The 25,902-nt window shown below is 40.7% G+C and overlaps 1 protein-coding gene across 2 annotated transcripts in view; it reads left to right on the forward strand.

Moving 5' to 3' along the window:
• The window catches only part of CABLES1 (Cdk5 and Abl enzyme substrate 1), a 153,638-nt gene that overhangs the window by 40,699 nt on the left and 87,037 nt on the right, over positions 1 to 25,902 (forward strand). For both annotated transcript variants that reach the window (XM_043975127.1, XM_043975128.1), the window contains exon 2: positions 21,367 to 21,438. In XM_043975127.1, the coding sequence (XP_043831062.1) occupies positions 21,367 to 21,438 (72 nt within the window). The remainder of the gene's footprint in view (positions 1 to 21,366; positions 21,439 to 25,902) is intronic.

The raw sequence follows: 25,902 nt of genomic DNA on the forward strand, positions 1-25,902 counted from the left end.
TAGTTTTTTTTCTTGCTTTTCCAGTGGAGGGAGGGGTAGAGCAGAGGTGAGGGGGAGAGAGAGAGAGAGAGAGAGAGAGAGAGAGAGAGAGAGAGATGGATATTGTTTTGAAAATAAACTACAATTTAATTTTAAAATGTCTTAAAGAAAAACAAAAAGGGGAAGATAAAAAATAAATGCCAATCTCAAGAATTCGTGTTTTATCCTTTGGGGAGGAGGGAGGCAGTGTGCATTAGGAAGATTATTTTGTCAGCTGTCTGGAGGATGAGTTGTAGAGGAAAGAAATGGAAACAGGGGAACCAATTAGGAGGTTATTGCAGTAGTCCAGGCTAAAGGTCATGAAGGCCTCGGTTAGTCTGTGTGAGTGGAGAGAAGGGGGACAGATTGGAGAGGCATTTCAGGGGTACAATCTCCAATCCTTGCTGACTGATTGGATGTCATGGGTAAAGTAGATTAAAGAATCAAGGGTGCCTCAACACAATTGATGAAGATGATGGAAGGGTGTGTGTGGGGGAGATAATGAGAAGGAATGTTCTGAGGGCTAATCACGGAGGGTTATTCCAACTGCCTGAGTCCCCTATTAGAGAGCACATGATTAAGCTGCAACCCCTGATCCCCCCAACCCCAGGCCACAAAGCTGTGAGAAGCAAGAGAGTTTGACTGAATATTTTAAATTGTGCACCTTTAAGGCCACCTCAATGTGTTTGAGACAAATTTAAGAGGCTTATGAGATGTGAAAAGGATTGGGAAAAGGTAGGAAGGTAGCAAACTTTTCTCAAGTGTGCTATGTTTCAGGCTGAGTCCTGGTGATAAAAGGGAAACCGTTTGTTAGGGACAACAAGCATTGATGTTAATGTAAAAGTCTGAGAAAATTGTGGTGGTTTATTAAAAAAAAATCAAGCCAAAATTTTGCAGCAAATAATCCTAGGCTTTATCCAAGCCATCAAAATCTATTTCAATTACAGACCTTTCAAAACCAGGAAAGGTCAAAACAAATGGAGGGAGAATCTCTGGGGAACAGTTATGCCTGTGCTATTACTAGAAAAGCAGCCTCCTCAAGTCACAGTTAAATAAAGACTTTGAAGTTAACTAACCTCACCTGACTCCCTGCTGCTCCTAATTAAATGAGCTCTCCTTGACATCTCAATTCTGCAGGAGTCCCATTAGAGCCACCCTTTAGCCTTGTTCTTCCCACATGGATCGGCCTTCTCCAGTTTATTATTTTGCAGGTCCCTTGCTCCATAGTAGCCCTTTCCCCTTTTAACCAGACTTTGTATATTTAGCCTTTGTTGTTGCTGCTGTCATTCAGCCATGTCTGACTCTTCGAGACCCCATTGGGGTTTTCTTGGCAAAGATATAGGAGTGGTTCATCATTTTCTTCTCTGGCTCATTTTACAGGTGAGGAAACTGAGGTCAACATGGTGAAGTGACTTGCCCAGGGTCATCCAGCTAGTAAGTGTCTGAGGAAGGATTTGAAATCAGGAAGATGAGTTACCTAGTGCTGCATCCACTGCCCTACCTCACTGCCCCACATTCTTCTCCTAGACCTGCTGTTGGGGATACAGAAGAAATAGAGGGTATAGTAGTCTGCCCTCAAGGAGCTTAGAATCTTTTGGTGGCAACAAGATTCACAAATATGAACAAATTGAAGAAAGTGGTAGGATAACCAGAATATATGAACAAAGGCATGGGGGGGGAGGGAAATGACTATGATAGAATAGGAAATATTAAGAATAATAGAATACCAGAAATGGATGGAATCTTAGAGATCATCCGTTCTAACATGTTTATGAAATTAGAAAACAGAAACCTAGAGAAGCACACAGAAAAAAAAATAGTGAGAAATTAGGTGAGGTGGGGCCAAAATGAGGAAGATCCTGAATGCTAAAAAGAAGGGAAAGAACTTGATCCAGCGGGGAGCTCATTATATAATGTTGAGGAGGGCAGTTGCTGCATGTTTTAGGAAGATTATTCCAAAAATGCTGTGTATGATGAATTAGAGGCTATGAGGTGATTGGACTACAGGGCGCTGGAACTTTGGTCACATACCCGTTTGCTCTAATTAAACTGGTAAGCTTTGAAAGGATGCTTATGCCATTAGGTAGAATTTCTGAAACTAACATAAACAAAAAAGCACAAACAAACTCCTGTGGTTGTAAAGATGGTGGAGGTCACTTAACTAGAATATGAGAATGTAGAAACAGACCCTCTGTGTATAAGTGGGTAGAAAAATCTCAACATATTGATGTCCAGCTGGTTTTGTTTCATTTGTTGACTGGGGTCTTTGAAATGAGCATAAGATAGAACATTAAATTTATAGCATTTCATACTGGTCTTGTTTCAAAGCATCCAATAATGCTGCTTTCTCCTAAATTAACTGTGTTTTCCTTTGTACGAGGAGATGACAATAGTGACCCACCATTAACTTTATAAATCTTGGTTTTTTGTTTTTATTTTTTGTTTTTGTTTTGTTTTTTGTGGGGCAGTGACGGTTAAGTGACTCGCTCAGGGTCACAAAGCTAGTAAGTGTCAAGTGTCTGAGGCCAGATTTAAACTCGGGCCCTCCTGACTCCAGGACCGGTGCTTTATCCACTGTGCCACCTCGATGCCCCTACCATTAACTTTAAAGTCTTATCTCCTACCCCCACCCCATACAATGGTGCCAACTTGCTTAGCTATATGAATTTTTTCATTTAGTCTTCCTTGCAAAGTGGCATATTTGTCTACTTGCCTGTGGTACTTTCCATATTTTTCCTCAAAACCATTGTTACCTGCATATATAGTTTAGCTCCTCAGATTCCTGGCACTGTGTGCCTTGCCCCTCAAAAGTACTCACAGTTTTTATTGAATGAACAGATTGGAATTAGGTGTATGCAAAGTCTGTGTCCACAGAACAGGGTTTTTTTTTTCTCTGTATTTAGCTAATTGGACCCACAACATCTCCTTCAGCCAGAAGTCCCCTTCTTGGCCATTTATTAACCTCGAGATCTTCCCTTAACCTCTCTGACCCTCAGCTTCCTGAAAATTAAAGATAATAATACTTGTACTACCTGCTCCAAATGCTCGTGAGGAAAGTACATTGCAAAGCTTAATGTCCTAGAGAAACTAGAGCTAATCAGATGCCATTTAAGTTAACCCCAGACTGGTAGTCTAGTCTGGCCCATATGTCCAGTGTCATACAGTACTCTACAGCCTTCTGAAGTTTCTCCCAGCCCGTAACAAGGAGTTTTTGTCTAGGTGAACAAATAAATGGAATTTCACCACCTCTCCCTGCCAGACAGAAGCTAAGGCGTTCTCAAGCAAAAGAGAAACTGTTTTATTTGTATTTTTTTTGGAGAATAGATACTTTTGTTTAATTTTGTTTATAGAAAGCTGTTATTAATAGGGGCCATAGAACAGTGGGAAGAGCACAGTGAGAGGATCTGGATTTGAATTCTGGCCTCTGTCAGTTGATGGAATGTGACTATGGGTGAGTCCCTTAAATACTCTGGGCCTCATCTTTAAAAAGAGAGAGTTGATTCTGGAGAGAAATTTGGAACTGTGCCCAAAGGGCTATAGAACTGTGCATACCCTTTGATCCAGCAATACCACTGCTAGGTTTATACCTCAAAGACATCCCCAAAAAGAGAAAAAGACCTATTTGTGCAAAAATATTGATAGCAGCTCTTTTAGTGGTGGCTAAGAATTGGAAATCAAAGGAATGTACATCAGTTGGGTAATAGCTAAACAAGCGGTGGTATATGATGGTGATGGAATGTTATTGTGCTATAAGAGATGACAAGCAGGGTGAGTTCAGAAAGGCCTGGAAAGACATGTATGAAATAACATATAGTGAAGTGAGCAGAACCAAGAGAACATTGTACACAGACAGCAATATTTTTTGATGAAGAACTGTGAATGACTTGACTGTTCTCAGCAATACAATGATCCAGGACAATCCCAAAGGACTATTGATGAAACATACTATCCATCTCCAAAGAAAAAACTGATACTGATGGAACACAGACTGAAGCATGCTATTTTTCACTTTCTTTAATTTTTTTCTTTTATTCAAGTTTTCTTGTACAAAATAACTAATATGGTAATGTATTGTATAATTGTACATGTATAACCTATATCTGATTGCTTACCACCTCAGGGAAGGAGGAGGGGGGGGGGAAGGAGGGATAAAAAAATTGGAACTCAAAACTATAAATAAAAATGTTTATTACTTTAAAAAAAGAGAGGGTTGAACCAGAGGAGATGTAAGATGTAAGATCTCTTTTAGCTTCATATCTATGACCCTTTTAATTATTTCTTAGTCATATAAACAAAATGTGGTTTCTTTTAGACCATGCAAGGTGCTATGTATGACTCAGCAATCTGTTTGGAATTTATACACTTAGGAAGTTGACTGGTTCACTGAGAGGTCAAATGATTCAACTAGTGTCTTGTCAGAGGCAGGAATTAAACTTAGATACAATAGGCAGAGTACTAGATTTGCAGTCAGAAAACCACAATTCAGATATTCCTTGTGACTCTTTATCAGCTGTATGACCCTTGACAAATCACTTAACCATGGGTTCCTCATCTATAAAATGGGGGTATTTGTAGCACCTACTTTTCAGGTTGCTTATAAAGATCTTAAATGAAATTATATATATATATATATGGATTCATATGTATGAATTATATTCATATGTACACACATACAGATACATGTATATATACATACACTTTGGGGGGGTATGTAAGTTTATTTAGGAACTCCTGCTCTAGATGGTTATCTTTTTTTGGGGGGGTGAGGCAATTGGGGTTAAGTGACTTACCCAGGGTCACACAGCTAGTAAGTGTTAAGTGTCTGAGGCCAGATTTAAACTCAGGCCCTCCTGACTCCAGGGCCTGTACTCAATCCACTGCGCCACCTAGCTGCCCCTCTAGATAGTTAGCTTGATGAATGGATCATTGACTAGCTTAAGCTTGTGCCCAGTTCAAAGTTTTACCCAGAAGAAAGAAAAAAAGAAAATACCAATTATATAGTGCTTAATTTGTGCCAGGCACTGTGCTAAAAGCACCACGATAATAATAATAACAACAACAACATTTATGTAGTGCATATTATGTGCCAGGCCCTGTGTTGAGCACTTTGCGGCCATCATCTCATTTGATCCTCACAACAACATTGAGAGGGTAGGTGCTATTATGATCTTCATTTTACATTTGAGGAAACTGAGGAAAACAAATTAAATGACTTTTCTGGGTCACACAGCTAGCAAGTGTCTGAAGCCAGATTTGATCTCAGGTCTTCCTGACTCCAGACTCTGAGATCTATCTACTACTGTACCACCTAGCTACCTGTACAACAAATTGGTATTCCCTTTGCCCCAGCCCTCAAAAAACTGATTTTTAGAAAAGTTATTTGTATGCTGTCTTTCCCATTAGATTGTGACCTCCATGAGACCAGAAGCTTTTGGGGGGGGGAGGGGTTCTTGTTTTTGCTTTTGTTTCTATCCCCAGCACTTAGCACAATGATTGATACAGAGTAGGTGTTAAATAAATTCTAGTTGACTTGACCTGACTTAAGTGAACACAGGCTCATTTGGCTTCCACTAATGGACTATGCTGAGGCCTTGGGTTTAAAGTTTAGCAGATTAATATCAACGGTGTTGTTCGTAGCTGACATTTATTAAGTGTCTAGGTGCATGAATTGCTTTTTGTGACTTTTTCTATATGGACTGGGTTGACTACAAGTAGGCTGTAAAAATTTGATGATTCATTGGATCTATGATGTCACTGGTGTGAGTCCCCTCCCCAGTGGTACAGATGAGCCCACCCCACCCCCTTTCTCATCCTATGCCAGTGAGGGCTCTTTCCAGCACACCAAGGGTCTTCCTTCCTTGGTTTCTTTTCATATTTCATGGATGCCAGCAGCCCTGGGCCATTCATCCACCTACGAACCCTTGGTGTGCTGGAAAGAGCCCTCACTGGCACAGGATGAGAAGGGGGGTGGGGTGGGCTCATCTGTACCACTGGGGAGGGGACTCACACCTCCCTTTCTTGCCACATATGTACTTGTTAGTGTCTTCTACAACAATTTTTGGTCATAAGTTTTTATTGGCTTGTTCACCATGTCGTTTCTCACCATCCTTTGAGTCACCTACAGTGTTCAGAGATTTTGATGGCCCCATAAATCATGCCCATCACAGAAGGAACATTGGTGCCAAAATCATGCGCATTTAGAAATCCTGAAAAGCACTGTGTAGTTTCCTGAATGTGATTCCACTAGCGCCAGTTCTCCCAATTTAATTCTGGGCCCAGCTCATTCTTCATGTACAGTCTCTGTCCAAGATATAGGTACTCATGGACTAATTTGACTAAGGACTAAATCAGAGTTTTATGAAAACTGTCTTGGAGAAATCATGAAAACAAAATTGAACTGCTACAAACGTGTCTTGGTTTAAACAAAGCTGGTGTATAAAAATATTTATTTCCACACAAAAAAGTTAGTCTTTGCTTTTACAAGATTATTCTTCACTGAAAGAGAGATTTCCTTTGACTAGCAGCTTTCCTCAAATGCACTTAAAACTTGATTTTATTTAGAAAAATTAGATTTATATGTGCCTTTTCAGCATTTTTTTATTCACGCCTCTTAGTTCCTCAGACAGCTCTCCACATGTTCTGTTGTTTCAGTCATGTCTGAGTATTCATGATCCCATTTTCTTGCAAAGTGCTTTGCAATTTCCTTCTTCCTGCTAGTTTTACAGATGAGGAAATGAGGCAGTTGAATGACTTGCCCAGTGTCACACAGCTAGTAAGTGTCTGAGACTGGATTTAAATTCAAGTCTTCCGGACTCCAAGCCCAGCCCTCTAACATGTTGCCGATAATAGCTGGCATTTAAATTGCATTTTAAGGTTGGCAAAGTCCTGTGTATAATCCTTACAACAATCCTTAGAGGTAGGTGCTATTATCATCCTCCCTTTGCAGGTGAGGAGATTAACTCTAAAAGAAGTTATGTGAGTTGCCCAGGGTCACACGGCTAGTTTGTGTCTGAGATAGGATTGGGAGTTTCCAAATTGAGTTTCATGCAACAATGACATCCCAGATTTAGACCTGAAAGATACCTTAGTAGCCACCAAGTATAACCTTCTCCCCTTTTGCAGATGGAGAAACTGAGGTCCAGCGAGATTAATTAGTTTGCTCAAGACCTTGAAGGTAGTGGTAGGAGAGCTGGGATTTGAACACAAGACCCTACTCCAAATCCAGCATGGTTTCTACTGCACCACAGTTCAGACAGAAGAAAGAGGATACTAAAACCTGGCCTTGCCATTTCTTAGCTGAGTGACCTGGGACAAATTTACTTACTGAATTTGTGCTTCAGGCCTTTATCTGTATAAAATGGAGATAATTATCCTTGGGCCATCTTCTTCTTACAGTCTAGAGTCAAATGAGATAATGTATGGAAAGGACTTGGTAGTAAACCAAAGATCCCTCTAGAAATGTCAGCTCTTATTTATTATGCATAATGATCTTTCAGGCTGGGCCTGGTGCTTTCCACCAACTATGCCCAGATATCACCTGTTAGCCAGCAGATTGTGATTTAATGCCAAGTGATCATAGTGGGATTAACTTTGGATGACAACTGGACACCAGTATGAATTCTTCCACTGTCTGTCTCATCCAGGAGTGAAAAACTGTTGGGACAGCCAATCTACTAAAATAGAAGCAAATTTTCAGTGGTGCCAGCTTTGTAGAACCATCCCTCTGAGCGTCTTACCACACTTAATTGCTGTTCCTCTTAGTGCCCTTTGTTACTTAGTTCTGCTCTTCTTTCTGGGGCATAGGCTCTGTGTGTTGGCCCAAGGAGGAGCAGATTGGGCACTGCCCCCAGAGAACTCAGGGAATCTACCTGGCACTGTCCCAGACCCCTCTGGTTAACTGATCCCAACTGCTTCCCCTTGGTCTCCCAAGATGGAATGGCTGCCACCTTCCTAGAACTGAGAGCACCACACCTCTGGTAGGGAGAGAGTGCTTTATTAAAGGGTGATTCCTCTACCCACCCACCATTGCTTACCTGGTAAGGTGGCTTGGCAGGCGGTGGGCTATGTTTTCTTCCTTGAAATTCTGGCAGATTATTTTTTGTTTGGTTGGTTTTTGTTTGTTTTTGGTGAGACAGTTGGGGTTAAGTGACTTGCCCAGGGTCACACAGCTAGTAAGTGTCAAAGGTCTGAAGTGGGATTTAAACTCAGGTTCTCCTGAATCCAGGACCAGTGCTCTATCCACTGTACGACCTAGCTGCCCCAGGCAGATTACTTTAAAAAAAAAATTTATTAAGCACTTACAGTGTGCCAGGCACTATGCTAAGCACTTTGCAAATATTATCTCATTTGGTCCTCACAACAACCCTGTGAGGTAGATGCTATTTTGATCCTCATTTTCTGTTTGGAGAAACTGAGGCCAAGATGAGTTAAGTGACATGCCTGGGGTCACACAGCTAGTAGATGTCTGAGGATTTGAACTGGATTTGAACTCAGACCCAGTGATCTATCCACTGCACAACCCAGCTGCCTCATTTTTTGTGTGTATGTGAGAAAGGGATGTTCAGAAATACAGACTCTGAATCTTATCTCTCCCCATATTTTATCATCCTGGTCCAGCTCTATCTCCGTCTTTTGGGTTCCCCTTTTCCTTCTCCGGACACTTCTGTGTGATGATAGCACCTGCCTCACAGGGTTGTTGTGAAGACCAAATGAGATATTATATGTAAAGTGAATTCCAAACCTTCAAGGGCTATAGAACTGTTTGCTATTATTATCATCCCAATGGCCATCACTTTTTTGCTCGAATGGGATTGTACTCCAAGTCCTTGTAATTAGGTTTGGATTCCAGGAGCATCAAGTGATTTGTCACTTTAAATGGAGGACTAAGTTCTCATGATAACTCATTTATAGAGTGCTTCACAGAGTGCTTTGCTCACACAGACCTGGTGAGAGTTGGGGAAACTGAGGCTCCGTGAGATTGTGACTTGTCCTTGGTTACCCAGCAAGTTTCTCTTGTCACTCTATCACACCCCCTCAGAAACTTGGGTCTACTTATGGATAGGTATGCTGTGCATCACTGTTAAGACCAAAAGTTTACTAACATGGTTTGGACTAAAAATCCGTAGGAAGAGACCAGTCAGACCAGAAATGATCCTACTCTCAGTTTCCTTGACTTACTTTCTGTAGAAACAGGGCAGCGGAATCCTCCTTCAGAAATATGTATGCTCTCTGATACTGATTGACTACCATAACCCTCTCGGCCCCAGGCACACCGGCTCATTTAAGATTTGACTGACTGCATGGTGTGGCTTGCTTCTTCACAGTATGCTGGTCCTTTGCAGGAGCCCAGACTGGAGCAGCCACATGACTCAGGGAATGTTGGGAGTACATCCAATTGAGGAATTGGCACAGGAAGGGATCCCATTTCATTCATGAGGGTGCAGAATGTATCAGCTAACCCTTGCTCAAGGTCAGCTTGGTGAGGGCATCAGTGAGCTGATTAGACCAAAGTTTTTTGTTTTTTAAATTTTTTTAAGGTTCAAGATAGAGAAGCTCCTGGGATAAGGGAGCTTGTCAATTTGCAGAGTACCTGTTGGCTTCAGTAGCAAGAGGCAGAGATCATTTGGCAAGCTGTAGGATAACAGCAAGTGTCTTTTTAGGACACTTTAGCCTCTCCATTCTCATCAAAGATACAGGTTTCAGTCAAAATGCTTTTTATTACTTTTAGACTTTCCGAATATGAAGAGAGATATAGGCCATTTATTAATAGTAACTAATAATACTCCTAAATCACACTAAAGTTTGTAAAACACTTTACATGTATTATCTCATTTGATCCTGAGAACAATCCAGTGAGGTAGGTGCTATTTTTAATCCCCATTTTACAGATGAGGAAACTGAGGCAAACAGTGTGAAGGGACTTGTCCAGGGTCATACAATTAGTGTCTGAGGCCAGATTTGAATTCAGGTCTTTTACTCCAGGCCCTGGCACTCTGGCTGCCCCAGGTATAAATAGACAATGCCAGTTTGACAAGGAAGAATCGAGCACCCTAAGTCATGTCAGAGTTATCCAAAAGATATTTGGATGGAAAAGCTTGTCATGTAGTGAGAACAAAGGAGATGACTAAGCCAGTGTGTTCTGCAGGCATCCACAGAATGTCAAGCTGTCTGGAGGAAGGCTGCCGGCATGGTATTTGGATGTCCCCACTTCATCCCCATGGAGGATTCAAGAGAAGACATGGGTGTGAGTTGCATCATTTAAGAAGGCACAGACAAGGTGTGATCTGTGGTTTGAGACAGTATGTACAAAGATGAGGTCACAGATCCAGCTGAGTTCAGAGCCATCATCTTCTATTCCCTTGTCTTTCGCTCAGAAAGGAAAATAGTCACAGATTATTTTCATGAAAGAAAGGATGAACATCCCGTCACTGGACAAGGAACATTGCCTTAAAAAAATAATTTTGGCTTTAGGCCCCAGGTTTATGACATACCCTGTCCCTCACCCACCACCGAGTTTAGGTCCTGACCTGTGAATTCATCAAGGTGGGGAATTCCTATTGTGCAAACTCCTTCCACTGATACGCCTCTTTTCTTTTTTTTTTTTTTTTCCTTTTTTTTTTTTTTGGTGAGGCAATTAGGATTAAGTGACTTGCCCAGGGTCATGCAACTAGTAAGTGTTAAGTGACTGAGGCCGAATTTGAACTCAGGTCCTCCTGAATCCAGGGCTGGTGCTCTATCCACTGTACCACCTAGCTGCCCCGGCTTCTTTTCTATAATGTATAATCTTAGAAAGTTACTGGGGATGCTGAGAGGTTAAGTGATTTGCCCATGGCCACACAGCTAGTAATGTGTCAGAGAGAGAATTTGAACTCAGGTCTTCCTGGTCCCATGTCCAACCCTCCATCTTGTACCGCATGCTGCCTCTCATGATTTCCCCTTATTCCTATTGTAAAATCAACATCTTGTTTGCCAGTTTCATGAAACATTACTCTTCCAACACAGAAACAAATGAATACTGGAGATGGGAGAATTGTCAAAAATGGGACTGCTACTTATTTTTATAAACTTATTTTTCTAAGCAGAGCTTTCTGACTAGTGGAAGCAATGGCGTCTGCTAGACTCCTCACTCCTCATCAGGGACCTGCTGACTTCATCCTGGGATTCTCCTGACCTTTTAAATTAGTGTACTCTAAAAGTCACTATTCTTTTTAGTCTGAGAGGGCTGTCCAAAACATCTGAATTCACCGAAAAGACTTTTGGGTTATTTGTGGAACTCCAGTTTTCTTCCCATGGATTGTCCTTTCCCACTAAGTAGAACATAGGAAGTGTTGCTACTGGCTGGCCTTGGACAGGTTGACCCAGATGATGGGTTTTTGTTGTGACTTTGGAAAGGGGAATAAGAATCGAAACAGGACCTATGATTTCATTGATAATAGGACATGTGCCATTACAAGTCAGCACCTTCTCTGCAATTTATATTATGTTATGTTATATGTGTTATGCTATATTATATTTATATTATGTACATATTACATTACATTACTGTATTATGTTATATATTGTATTACATTATCAGGGGCAGCTAGGTGGTGCAGTGGATAGTGTTGGACCTAGATTCATCTTTCTGAGTTCAAATCTGGCCTCAGACAATTACTAGCTGTGTGACCCTGGGCAAGTCACTTCACCCTATTTGCCTCAGTTTCCTCATCTGTAAAATGAGCTGGAGAAGGAAATGGCAAACCACTCCAGTATCTTAACCATGAAAGCCCCAAATGAGGTTACAAAGAGTCAGACACAACTGAAAAACAACTGATATTATAAACTGTGCATCACTACCATATATGGGGATCATGTACCTGAATGTGAGGGTTGCGAAAAACTTGGCAATGGTAAAAGGTTATGTATACCTATTTCATATACCTATATAACCAGGGTCATGTAAAAATATCTCAGGCAAAAAGGGGCCATGAATGGAAAGAGTTTAAGAAGCCCTGGCCTAGAACACTGAGAGGCTAAAGCATTTTCTCAGGGTCACATAGCTAGCAAGTATCAGAGGTTATACTTGATCCCCCATTTTTCTAGCTTCAAGGATGGCTTCTCTGTATTCACTAAGCCATAAGGCCTCTCATGGACAAGGGAGATGTTTATAAAACTTAGCCATTCAATGAGGTTACCATTAAACTTTGAAGGGACTACGCCATTAAAAGAAGGTGGCACTTATCTCTCCATATTAGTAACTTAGGGAGACTAGTTATAGCTTCGTGGATAGGTACATGTCAATTTACTTGTCAGCCTAAAAAGTCACAATTAGACAGGCAGGCTCAGAGTTTGAAGAAACTTGTTGAAATTCCTGGGATCTAAGCCCCACAAATTTTCATAATCAGTGTTCTCTGATTATAGGTTAAGTGTATATCCTCTCAACTTGGTTATTTTGCTTTAAACATCAAAGATATAAAGCAGTTAGAATTTCTTAGCAGCGATCCTATACCCAGAATAAGCAATATTCTAAACAGATCCTTTTAGATCTGTGGCATTCTACTTTCCCCTTTGGAAAGAAAAAAAAAAGTATAATTATATCAGAGTCATTATAGTTGTGCAAGCAATCACAGTCACCATCTCCTATGTGAGAAATAAGGCATATATTTATTTACTCTTTTGCCTTTTGAGTAAAAAACAAGCAGCTGGGTCTGGGAATACAAAGATAAAGACTTCTCCCACACTTAGGATAATTAATTTAAGAGCAGGAGTTCACAACATCCTCTTTTTCTTTCTTTCTTTCTTTTCTTTCTTTTCTTTCTTTCTTTTCTTTCTTTCATTCTTTTATTTCTTTTCTTGCTGTTCTTTCTTTTAGGTGTTTTCTGTGTTGTCCTTCTTTTCTTTATTTTCTATAATTTCTTTATTTTGTTATGAAATCCTTTCCTAGTCTGGTGAAACCTATAGATCCTGTCTAAGAATAAGGTTTTTAAATGCATAGAATTGCAAAGGAAACCAATCATACTGAAATACAATTATCAAAATATTTTTAAACTCCAGGTTCATAGATTCCACATTAAGAACTTCTGATCTAGGTTTAGAATGGACCTCAGAAGACAAACCCTCCTTTTACAGATGAGGAAATTGAGGCTCAGGGAGGTTGAATGATTTGCTCAAAGCCACACAGGTAGGAATATGTATGTATGTATGTATGTATGTATGTATGTATGTATGTATGTATGAATGAATGAATGAATGATCATATATTAAAATACTTAATGTGCCAAACACTGCACTGAGTAGTGAAGCTAAAATATAAAAGCCACACCATTCGTGTTTCAAGAAGCTTACATTCTGTGGGGCAGCTAGGTGGTACAGTGTATAAAGCATTGACCTTGGATTCAGGAGGACCTGAATTCAAATCCAGCCTCAGGCACATGACACTTAACTAGCTGTGTGACCCTGGGCAAGTCACTTAACCCTCATTACCCTGCAAAAAAAAAAAAAGAAGCAGCAGCAGCAGCTTACATTCTATCGGGGTAGAAACCATATTTAGGGATGTGGTAGACTGGAAAGTGTTTTGGTCCAGGATGTCACTGATGTGGTCAGTGAATCTCTAGAGCAGTTCAGTGAAGTCCCCTTTCCAGGGGCAACTTGGTTTTTATCAGAACAAGAGGTAGGGGACGGGGCAGAGAGGTGTAAATGCCTGCCCTCTAGTGGGGTATAACAGCAGCAGGAGGGAGGAAAGTGGTCAGGATGAAGTTGGACACCCATGTGGCCAGGGAACGCTTGGCTGAGTATTTTAGCTCCTTTACTATTGTGCCGTTTAACATTTGTCCTTGTCATATTTCAGAGAAATTGTGCGTAGAAGGAAGCTAGAGATTCTACAAGGTATAGGTAAGGAGGGGGATCAGTCTACACTTGGTAGACCATTGTGCAGAAGAATGGGGGTGGGGGCAGATCAGTTGCTGTGTATGAGGAACAGCTAGCATCCTAGTCTTATGGGAATGGAGAAAGCATGAAGTAGGGAAAAATGTGAGGAAACTGGAAAAGCAGATGGGAACCAGACTGAGGAGGTCTTTAAATGCCAGGAAAATAATATATGCAATGACTAGGACCATGTAAATAGAACAAAAAATTTGAAATTGAATATTCAGTGAATTTGTTATTCAGTCATTTTAGTCATGTCCGACTCTGTGACCCATTTGGAGTTTCTTGGCAAGGATACTAGAGTGGTTTCCATTTCCTTCTCCAGCCCATTTTACAGATGAGGAAACTGAGGCAAACAGGGTTAAGTGACTTGGCCAGGGTCATATAAGTAAGTGTTTGAGGTCAGATTTGAACGTAGGTCTTCCTGACTCCAGGCCCAGGACGCTAGCCACTACACACCTAGCTGCCCACTCAGTAAATACAGTGATCAAAAGGTTTGGTCTCAGAGTATAATTAATAAAATACACCTCCTTCCCTTCTTTACAGAGGAGGGAATATATGGTTGTGGAATATTACACCAACTGACAGAATCAATTACTGTGTTGAGATTTGCTGAACTAGTTTTTTCTTCTGTTTATTCTTTGTTACAAAGACTGGCACATTGAGAAGGGATATTTTTGGAAATGAGGGTGACATAAAAACAAAAAAAGATATCAGTATAAACAAGATATAAATTTAAATATTTCACAGAGATTCATTCAAACCTCATGCTTATCCATCTCTGCTCTTTTGCTTGCTACATTACTGGTCTTCCTTTGCTTCCAATCATCCATCCATCCTCTGTGGTGTTATTTATTTATTTATTTTTGTTTTGTTTTGTTTTTGCGGGTGAGTGGGGGTTAAGTGACTTGCCCAGGGTCACACAGCTAGTAAGTGTCAAGTGTCTGAGGCCGGATTTGAACTCAGGTACTCCTGAATCCAAGGCCAGTGCTCTATCCACTGCGCCAACTAGCTACCCCCTGTCTGTGGTATTTTTTATATCATTTATACACAAGTCATCATTAGCCAGCTTACATGTACTATGTGTTTCTGTTGCCCATTGGATCAGCTACAATTTTGATTCTTTTGGACTTGGGATACTCCAAAGATGCTTCTAATTATAAAGTATTGGAATAATATGAGTTCCCTTGGAATTCTTCACTTTTCTCTCCATATCCCCAAACAAGACCAAGCTGTTGAAGTCTGTGAGCTCTGAAGTCCATCCTGGATGTTAATTCTATGATCCCAGTTTGTGTTTAGTAAGGCCAGAAGGAGTTTATATCAGAGCAGAGATCTAGGCAAAATTCACCCATAGCTCACTTCTTCACCCTGATCAATCAATCAGAAAACATATATTCATTCAGCACTTGTCCTGTGCCACGCACGTTAGCACATAGTGATTCGAAGACAAAAATGAACCTGTCCCTGCCCTCAGGAGCTTACATTTTTGTAGGGAGAGACAGCAATACAACATGTATGCATGTATATATAAAATAAATATGTGAATATGCAAAATAAACACAAGGTAATTGAGGAGAATGTGGGACTAGCAGCCTGAAGATTAGTACATGCCCCGTGTAAAAGATGGCATTTTAACTGCCCTTTGCAGGAAACTAGGGATTCCAGAAGACACAGGTGAGGAGAGAGCACAGTCCCTGGCATGGAAGCGTCCTTGCTAGGAAAGGGGGATTAGAAATGAAGTATTGCATTGGAGAAAGACCACAAAGTTCAGTTTTCCTAGTCCACAGAATGCATAAATATGGGTAATGGTAAAGGGCTTGAAATGCCAAACAGAGGAACTTTGAAAAGTGTTGAGTTCACCAAGAGGGAGAGATATGTGTGTGTGAGAGAGAGAGAGAGGGAGAGAGAGAAGAGGGGCCCATCACAGAGCCTTGTATTCCACCCACAGTTAGGGGCTGAGATGTGAGTAATGATCCATCAAAGGAAACTGAACAGTAGCCAGACAAGTAGGAGGAGAGCCAAGAGGAATCTGAAAACCCAGACGGGAGAGATCACTGAGTAGGAAGGGGTGGTTAACATCAGCAGATCCATCAGGAAGGATAAGGACTGATTAAAAGCCCATTGACGTTTGCAATTAAGAGCTAATTGCTAACTTTGGAGAGAGCCATTTCAATTAAGTAATGAGGTTGGAAACCAGATTGCAAGGAATTGGAAAATGAGAGGAGAGAATGTGGAGGCAACTGATGTAGTTAACTTTCTGAGATATTGAATAATATCTTGAGGGAATGGTAGGGTCAAATGAAGGTGCGTTGTATTTTTTTTTAAGAAAGAGAGAGACCTAGGCATGTTTTTAGGTAGCCAGTTCTATAGAAAGATTGGGAATGGGATGTTGATTTGGGGGACAACCTACAAGCCTAAACAAAAGGGATGGGATCCAGTTGGGATAGGCGTTGGCCATCTTTTCATCAGAGACTGGAGTAAAGGAGGAAAGTTAGGGGATGATGTCAAGAGTTTTTGAGATGCAGAATAGGAGAGAAGAGGGAATTTACAGCAAGGGAACTCTTTTTTTCTTTCTTTTTTCAATTTTTAATAGTATTTTTTGTTACATGTAAAGATAGTTTTCAAAATTCATTTTTAGAAGATTTTGAGTTCCAAATTTTTCTCAGCAAAGTTGCACAACTTCTCTGGCTGTGTTCAGCAGCATGTCAGAAGGAGTAGAAGAAGTCCATGGTGGGAGTAGTCTAGGATGGGGGTGGGAGTAGTCTAGGATGGAGTTTGGCAAGGTATAGTCAGCTAAGAGTAGAAGACTGTAACGTTAAATTTGTTAACTATAGAATCAAGATTTGGAAGGGGAGAAAGTGAAACCAGAAGATGAGTAGCAATCTGGGATGGTAGAGGTCATGGTGAGGTAGAAGAATAGGTTTAGAAAAAAAGAGAAAGGAACAAGTATATAATGAAGGCCTACTGTGTGCCAGGTGGAGGCAGCTAGGTGGCTCAGTGGATAGAGCTCTGGGCCTGGAGTCAGGAAGACCTGAGTTCAGATCCGGCCTTAGATACTCACTGGCTGTGTGACTCTGGGCAAGTCACTTAACTTCTCTTTGCCTTAATCCAGTGGAGAAGGAAATGACAAACCATGCCAGTATCTTTGCCAAGAAAACTCCATGGACAGTATTAGCATGCTACGGTCCACAGGGTCACAGAATTAGTTGAACATCACTGAACAACTGAACAACAAAAACATGTCAGGCATCATGTTAAACACTTTTAAAGAAATCTCATTCGATTCTTACAACAACCCTGGGAAGTAGTTGCTATGATTATCCCCATTTTACATTTAAGGAAACCAACTTACAGAGATTAAGTGATTTACCTAGGGTCACACAGCTAGTAAGAATCTGAGGTAAGATTTGAACTCAGGTCTTCCCAACTGTAGACTCAGCACTCTATCCACTACACCAGCTAGTTGCCTCTGAGTAATAGTAAGGAATAGGGAGAAATGAAAAGAAAGGAGGTAGTGTCTTCCCTTTGGGTTCAGCCTGTCAACCACAGGTATTTTTGACATCTTGGGAAAGGAGGCAGAACCAAGGGAACAGTTGATGTATGTGGCTCTAAGGCCTATTTTAGTAAAAGCCACTCATGAGCCCCGGGATCTGCTCTAGTCTCAAGAGTGGAGCTGCACAGCCCAGGCTTGACTGGAGTGGGCATCCAGCACCTGGAACATCAGCAGGAACAGCAGCACCAGTGCTGCTGTGTCTATCACCTTTTGTCCTGGAGTCCCTGCTTTGCCCTGATACTTTTGTGGGTATAACCCCAGAGGTTTTATATAGGGAAAGAAAAAGTGGAACTCAGAGAAGGAACAACCCTCACTTTCTCCTTTTTCAGCTATTCAGCCTTATACTTTGGGATTCACATTTTGAAAGGAAAGTTGGAGACAGTCAGGAGCACACTGACATTGGAGCAACAAATATCTCAGTTGAGCCTGAGTTGAAGATAAAGGTGCTATTATCATCAACATTTTACAGTTGAGGAAACTGAGGCATGCAGAAGTTAAGTAACTTGCCCAAGGTTACTCATCTGGTTAGTGTCTGAAGCCAAATTTGAACTCAGGTTTTCTTAACTCTAGACCCAGAGCTCTCTCCACTGTCTCCCCTAGAGGCATAGGCATTGCAAAGGCATTGAAGTAAGAGATGTGTGGCTCATTCCTATTCAGGGCCTTTGAACCTTTTAAAGAAAGATGGGAAGAGAATTAAGAAAGAAAAGAATCTTCTTAGATTAGTCATCAACTGTACTATTTTCAGTTGTCATTCTCCTATAGTGGGCACTATAGTGAACAAGTAGCATTGGTGTTTCTTCTCCACAATTCTTTAGTGACTTAGATTATACCTAGCCTCATTTCTCCTCTTTCTCTGGTCCCACCAAAGAGTCTAATTGTCGAGACCATTCTCAGAATACATCCTTTGCATGTGCTACTCAGTGAGTTTGAATATTTTAGTCAGAGTTCTTCTAAAAAGATAAAAGAATCATTTTATAGCACTTGAAGCATCTGTAGTATTCATTAGTTCTGTGTTTTAAAAAACTATCCAAAACCTGGGAAAACTTACATGAACTGATGCAAAATGGAATGAACAGAACCAGGAGAACATTGTACACAATAATAGCAATACTGTATGGTAATCAACTGTGAATGACTTGGCTTTTTCTCAGCAGTACAATGATCCAAGACAGTTCCAAAGAGCTCATGATGAAAATGCAATTCACCTCCAGAGAAAGAACTGATGGAGTTTGGATACAAATTATGGCATACTTAAAAAAAAAAAAACTTTCTTTATTATGCTTGGGGGGATTTCTGTTTCCTTTTGCAACATAGCTAATATAGAAATATATTTTTCGTGACTGCACATGTATAATCTATATCAAATTGCTTGCCTTCTCAAGGAGTGGGGAAAGGGAGAAGGGAGGAAGGGAGAGAATTTGGAACTCAATTAAAAAAAAAAAACAAATGTTAACAATTGTTTTCATATGTAATTAGAAAAAATGAAATAAAAAATAAAACATAAAAATGTATTATTTGGCAACATTAGTACCAGGTATTTTAAAAGAATTTTAAAATCTTTCTTTCAAGTGTTTCACCAAAGTTTTGCTCTGAAGTTCTGAGTTCTGCCATTGGGAATCTACAACACTTTGGGACTTTCATTAAGTCTTCTAGGGCACTTAATTGGAAATGTCTTAATTAGAAGTGGGTGTAGAGGTCCTGTTGACTAATTCTCTCATTTTAATTTTTTTTTAAGTGAGGCAATTGGGGTTAAGTGACTTGCCCAGGGTCACACAGCTAGTAAGTGTTAAGGGTCTGAGGCCGGATTTGAACTCAGGTACTACTGACTCCAGGGCCGGTGCTCTATCCACTGCGCCACCTAGCTGCCCCCCTCATTTTAAATTTGAGGATTATAAGATCATGGATTTGAAGTTAGATGGCACTTTAACAGTCACCTAATCCCTAGCTTCTTAAACTGTGGGTCGTGACCCCATATTGGGTGGAAGTCAACAAAAATTTTGGCAACAGTAAAAGATTATGTATACCTATTTTATGTACCTATATCCCCGAGGTCATGTAAAAATTTCTTGGGAGAAGAAGAGGTCACAAGTGGGAAAAAGTCTAAGAAGTCCTAGTCTAATTCAAGTCCTATATTTTCCATATGAGGAAACAGAGATGCCTTCCCAGAGTCACACGGAGAATGTCAGGGCTGAGATTTTAACATAGACCTTCTGTCTCCAGAGCTGGTGCTTACAACATGCAGAGAGTGTGGGTCAGTTGAAAGTAGGTTGTGTGACATGACTTTTGGCCTGACCTAGAATCATAGTTAGAGCTAGAAGAGACCTTAAAAGACAGATGCCCTTTGGAGATTTTTTTTTTTTTTTTGGTAAATACTTGGTAGGGGAGTAATTAAATTTTGGTAAATTTGTTGGTAAATAGTAATCTCAACCTGTATAAACCAGACCTTTTTCAACAACAACAAAAAAGAAATCCCTCAGCTTTCTGCTAGTCAAACGAGGACATGTGGTCAACATCATTTCACGTGAAAACTGCTAGATATTGTTGATTGATTCAAATACAAGTGGACTTTGTAAGAGTGGATTTGACCTCCAGCACCCAGTGTTCTGATGACCCAGAAGAATTATTGTAACTTTTTGCTCTAGGACCATCTGTCGATGCTCCCCAGTCGCTGGGAATCTGAGACCCCCAGTTTCTATCCAACCCAAAAGGAATAGCTCTTAAGTGTCTTAACCTATGTGCCCAACAGAGAGCTAGGACTCATGTGCAAGCAAGGTAGCAGCTAGCTCTATGAATAGGCTTCATTTTTTTTTTATTCTTCTTCCAGACTAGTAAAAATTAGTATAAAGATGAAGATAAATTGATTATGAAAGTTCCCAGAATTTTATATTGAATTCCCATGATCATGAAGACAAATGGAGAAAGAAACATAGGCCAAGGATACTTACGTCTTTGGAGGGGGGGCAGTGGATGGATAGAATCAATATTCACTAAGTGACTCCTCTTTGTCAGTCACTATGCTAAGTGCCTGGGATATAAAGAAAGGCAAAGCAATCCCTGTCCTCAAATAAATCGGATGGGGAAGACAGCATATGCAAACAAGATATATACAGCATAAATTGAAGATAATCACGGTGGGAAGAGGCTACTGTTTTTTGTTTTTGTTTGTTTGCGGGGCAGTGAGGGTTAAATGACTTGCCCAGGGTCACACAGCTAGTGTCAAGTGTCTGAGGCCAGATTTGAACTCAGGTCCTTCTGAATCCAGGGCCCGTGCTTTATCCACTGCGCCACCTAGCTGCCCCCGGAAGACACTACTGTTAAGGGAGAATCAGGAAATGGTTCTTATAAAAAGTGCCTTGTCCTACTTTTAGAAAGTTTCTTGTCCCTACTATTCTCCTATTGGTAAAACTAAGACAAGGGGTCTCAGTGACTTGCTCAGTTATCATAAAAATCAGTCATTTTCAGCCATGGCCAACTCTTGGTGACCCATTTGGAATTTTCTTGGCAAAGATACTGGAGTGGTTTGTCGTTTCCTTCTCCAGCTTATTTTACAGATGAGGAAACTGAGGCAAACACGGTTAAGTGACTTGCCCAGGGTCTCATAGCTAGTATCTGTGGTCAGATTTGAATTCAAGAAGACAAGTCTTCCTGCCTCTGGTCCTGACATGCTATCCACCACTCCATCTGGCTGCCCTATCATGAAAATAAATATCGTGGGGGAAAAATAAGATTTCATGTCATCCTCTAAAATACTCAAGATATGATGAAATGGGATATCAGATCCAGTATCAGAACCTCAGGATCATCTGTGTAATGCAAAGTATTTTTCAAATCCTGTCTCTCTGATCAGTTTTTAGGAGAAATTTTAATATTAAATCATTTCTCTCTGTACATAGACGTCGTCTGATCTCCCAGAGATCTTCCTTGGAGACCTTGGAGGATATCGAAGAGAACGCTCCATTAAGGAGGTAATTTGTCTTTGCTCCCTACCTAGATAACTGGCATGAAAACTTTGTGGTGCTTGGTAGAAGGTGAAATGTGACTTCTTGCCTAAAACAAAAGAAAAAAGTTAGGAAACTGAAAAGGCTTACTTAGCCTGCTGTAGCCTGCCAGCTCAGGGGCCCATTAAAAGTGGGAAATAATTAAATCCTAATTATTTATGAGACACCTGCAGTTTGTTCTTTTTCTTCAGTTTTCAGTTTCTTCCTTGTTTTCTCTTTTTTGAGAGCAACTACTTAAGCCTATGGAATCGCGCTGCCTCTCAGGCTCAGTACAGCAGCTGGCTGACCTGGGTCTCATTTTGAGCTGCGCTGTGGCTCCTGCTAAGACAACTAACCTGTTGCTTGGTGACTGGTCCCTAGAACCTTCAGTAAGGATAGCAGTGTCCGAGGAATTCCGGTTTCCTCACTTCAGGATCAGGGGGTACTGATTTAGACCACAGAGAGTAATAAGAATTGTAGTAGTAGTGACAAGTAGCATTTAGCTAGTGTTACAAGGTCTGCAAAACACTTTAAAACTATCAGCTCATTTTATCTTCACAGTCACCTAGGGAGGTCGATGCTATTTTTATTGCCATTTTACAGTTGAGGAAACTGAGGCAAGTTATTGACTTTTGGGGACTCATTTGTGTGTGAGGCCAGATATGGACTCAGGTCCCCCAGAGGTTTCCCCAGTCAGCTAGCCATCAACATGGATAGAGAGATAAATACTTCGACCATTGACAGAGTGGCATTATGGAGAAGAGGAGGGGAAAGAAAAGTGGGGGAGGGGGAGAAGATGTGAGGGGAAGGAAGAGTAGGGGGAAGGGAGGGGAGGGGAGGGGAGAGGCGAGAAGTGGTTTGCCCAAAGTCACATTGTTGTTGATAATGCCAAGACTAGTCCTGACTCTTAGCCAGCCTGTTCTCTTTCCACCATGCTGGCTTGAAGCTACCCTCCCAAATGAGGAGGCTGCTTGAAAAACCAATTGAGCCGAACAAACAGGTATAGTGGAGTGAGAAGATCACTTTGTTCACAAAATCTTACGTCCTCCATTGATCCTAATAGAGCCTAATTGCCAAAAGATTCAGCTTCTACTTAGGAAGACTGAGTACTTCATAAATCCTCAAGTTGGTTTTCTTATATCCTTTGAGACCATCTGAAGGTGAACTTGGTGGTTTTAAATGGCAAAGACGCATGATAATATTTGGCTTTGCTACAGTGATTCCTCTATCATTACTCATTCAGTGGAGGAACAGGGGGCTTTTTCTCTGCTTTGCCAGTACATTTACAGAGCTCACACAAAAAGCTACATTCAGAATAAAACTAGGAAACCAACATGAGTCCAAATGAGTCACTTGGCATATAGGCTGAGGCTGCATCCTGAGCTTACCCTGTTTTGCCTGATTTGAGAGCACTTAGGAGAACTGAATGGGAAGGGACCATCCAGACCATGCGAATCTGCATCCCCCTCCCATCTTACCAAGAAGGAAACCAGCCCAGAAAAGGAGAGGGATCACATAAGTAAAAAGTAGCAGAATTCACCTTTGAACCCAGCTCCTCTAACATCAAAACCAGGCTAATTTTGCCTCTCTACAATGGGTAAAATAAAAATGAGCCAAGAAAGCCCCAGCTTCAGGGGTCTCGACACCGTGACTAATAAGATAGAACTGATAGAAACAACAACAACAACAAAATTCAGTATACATGTCAGAGCAAACTACTTCCCATCTCCCTGCCCCTAAAGTATTTCTCTTAGAGAACCTTGGGTTGTAAGGAGAGACTTCCATAAAATCCATAGCGGGAGCAAACAAAATTAAAGCAGGGAAGATGGTTGAACAATCGTGTCTGGTCTACACATTCAGTGCTGGGGTTAAGTTCCCTTTCTATCCCCAGCCCTAACCACACAGAAAGAGACAGTCCTATATAAACTTGCATCACATAACCTATTTCACAGCTTCTTACTATTGATCCCTTGGAATGACCTGGCTTTGTGTATGACACCTTTCTTGAGACTGCTGTTCACGCGCAACTTGTCTGGTTGGAACCTAGGTATGAGGTAGGTGTGTGTGTATACACATGACTAGGTCTGACTTTAAGATAATTTTGGCTTAAACCCTATGGAAAGTGATAGTTACTCTTCAACTCCTGGTGGAACTCTGACTAGAGATCACAGAGGTGGAAAATAAGGATTGCCCTATGGCTCTAGTGTTTTTATTTAGGGACCTCTTTGGATATATGCATCCTCTTTGGATATATACAAACTTGTTTCCTCTGTTTTATGAGGCCTATGATTGTGTAATTGGGTGGAATAAAAATGACATTTACTCTCACAGTAGGGATGGTAAATAAAACATTTGCTATCTATTTTAATATTGATTAGATTATTAAATGTTATTTACTATATGCTTAATAATGTTATATAATATGTCATATAAAATGTATGCTTTTATATGATATATTATTGAATAGGCTTTTAATAATGTTATACATTATTAAATATAATTTTATAATACTATTTCTTAACACATATATATCAAATGTGTAGTGGTTTTGGTATTATTAAATATATAATTTATACTATTGGGTGATATAACATTAAATATATATTGTCTATTATGACAATATTTTATAATTCAATTACATATGGTATTATTTAATAAATCATATATTATGACATACTATTTAATAGCAAAATAAATCCTATATAATATTTATAATACATTTTAAATGTTATATCTATTTTTAGTAAGATATAAATACTGGTCCTATAATATCACTGGTATAGGGAACTCTCCCAGAGGAGGAAACTGTCTCTCCTAGTGCAGGTTGGCACCTTCTCTGCAGCTTAGTCTTAGAGAGTTGTCTGGAGAATTCAGAGGCTCAGCCACTTGCTCATATCACACAGCTGCTTCTTCAAGAACTGCTTTATGTCCACTATGCATCTTTAATTGCCCATTTAAAAATATGAGACAAAAACAAAAATGGCAGAAATACATGAGGACTTGTGTGATTTTAAGAAGCTTATCCTTTGCCAAAATGGCCTCTTTTCTCCCCCGCCCCCCAACACTCCTTCAGGAAGTGTATGCACTAATAACTCAACACCTCAGACCCTGAGCTGCTTTGGGAACTGTGGGGGTGGGAGAATATTCGTCAAACTGTATTTTTTTTTTTTACTTAGTAGTTTCTCTAATGACTCTAAGGGAGCTATTAAAAACCTTTTGTATAATTAAGTGCATCATGTAATCAGTGCTAACGAGGAATAGCTGATCTGTCATTAAATTAGTTTTAATTTAATTCATTCCTAATTTAATTGTAGATTGCTTGCAGTGTTTATTTTTTAAGAGAGAAGCTTCCACTTTAAAGCCGGTAGCTTTCAAGTCTGCTCATCCATCACTTAACCTGCCATAACCCGTGCGTACCAGAATTCCAGTTTCCTTGGCAATGGTTGCTAACACCATAATTCCCTTGAAGCATTTCTCCAAATCCCTAGTGATCTCATTTGAATTTTTTTTAAACAAACAAATGATAAAGGCATTTGAAAGCTGGGCCTGTGGCTTATAGATTCAGATATTAGCAAGGAAATGATGGCCTCTCCCTGGTCATCCAGAAGCCAAAGCTCTTCTTCCCCCTTGTTCCCTCTTGCATTCCTCTTGGATACATTTTTTTTCCTGTGCTTCACTCAGAGCTGCTGCAAGAAGGAGACATTTCCAGCCGTAGTGCTCTGATAAAAGGCCGGCCCACAGTTCTGGTACTGACTTGATAAGATTAGAAGGAGGGTCTCTAGCAAGCTTCCAGGGAGATAGCCTGGGAAGCCTGAGGACTTAGCAGGCCCGGGCTTTTCCGAGGTTTCTGAGTGTGTCTGGGTGTTGCCAGCAGCAGCTGTTAAACAGATCGCTACCTGCCTGTCTCCTGCTCCTGCTGGCCTCACAGCCATCTGGGGCCCTTTGCCCTACTTCTTAAACTGGGGTTTGTTGCCAGAGGGTCTGGGGGTGGGGGGAGATTGTGAAGGAGGAACAGCATTCATTCCAAGTGTTTGTTTGCAAAGTGTGGCAACCAGTTTCAGCTCCTTAGGAAAAGATAGTCTGTGGAAAACATGCAAGTTCAGAGCCTAAGAATAGGGACCAGATACCCTGTACGTCATCAGTATTCTGGAAATGTCACCCTATGTGCTTGGAGTTCACGAACATCTAGTCTCCCTTAAATTGCTTGCACCTCCTGGCCTATGACAGTTAACCCTAAGTAAACCAGGCACATAGAAACTGTGATCACCCAACCTGCTGCATTCCCTTGGCTCACAGCCCCAAACTCCATTTATTTTGTATATAGAGATAGACCTGTGGAGGCTACTCTGGCCCTAGCGAGCTTGCCCTGAGCCTGAATCTAGAGATCCAGCTGTGTGTGTGTCTGTGTCTGTTTCTGTGTGCTGGGAAAGAGGGGAGCTAAACTGATTAGAT

The sequence above is a fragment of the Dromiciops gliroides genome, chromosome 1 (assembly GCF_019393635.1).
Source record: "Dromiciops gliroides isolate mDroGli1 chromosome 1, mDroGli1.pri, whole genome shotgun sequence".
Lineage (NCBI taxonomy): Eukaryota > Metazoa > Chordata > Mammalia > Microbiotheria > Microbiotheriidae > Dromiciops > Dromiciops gliroides.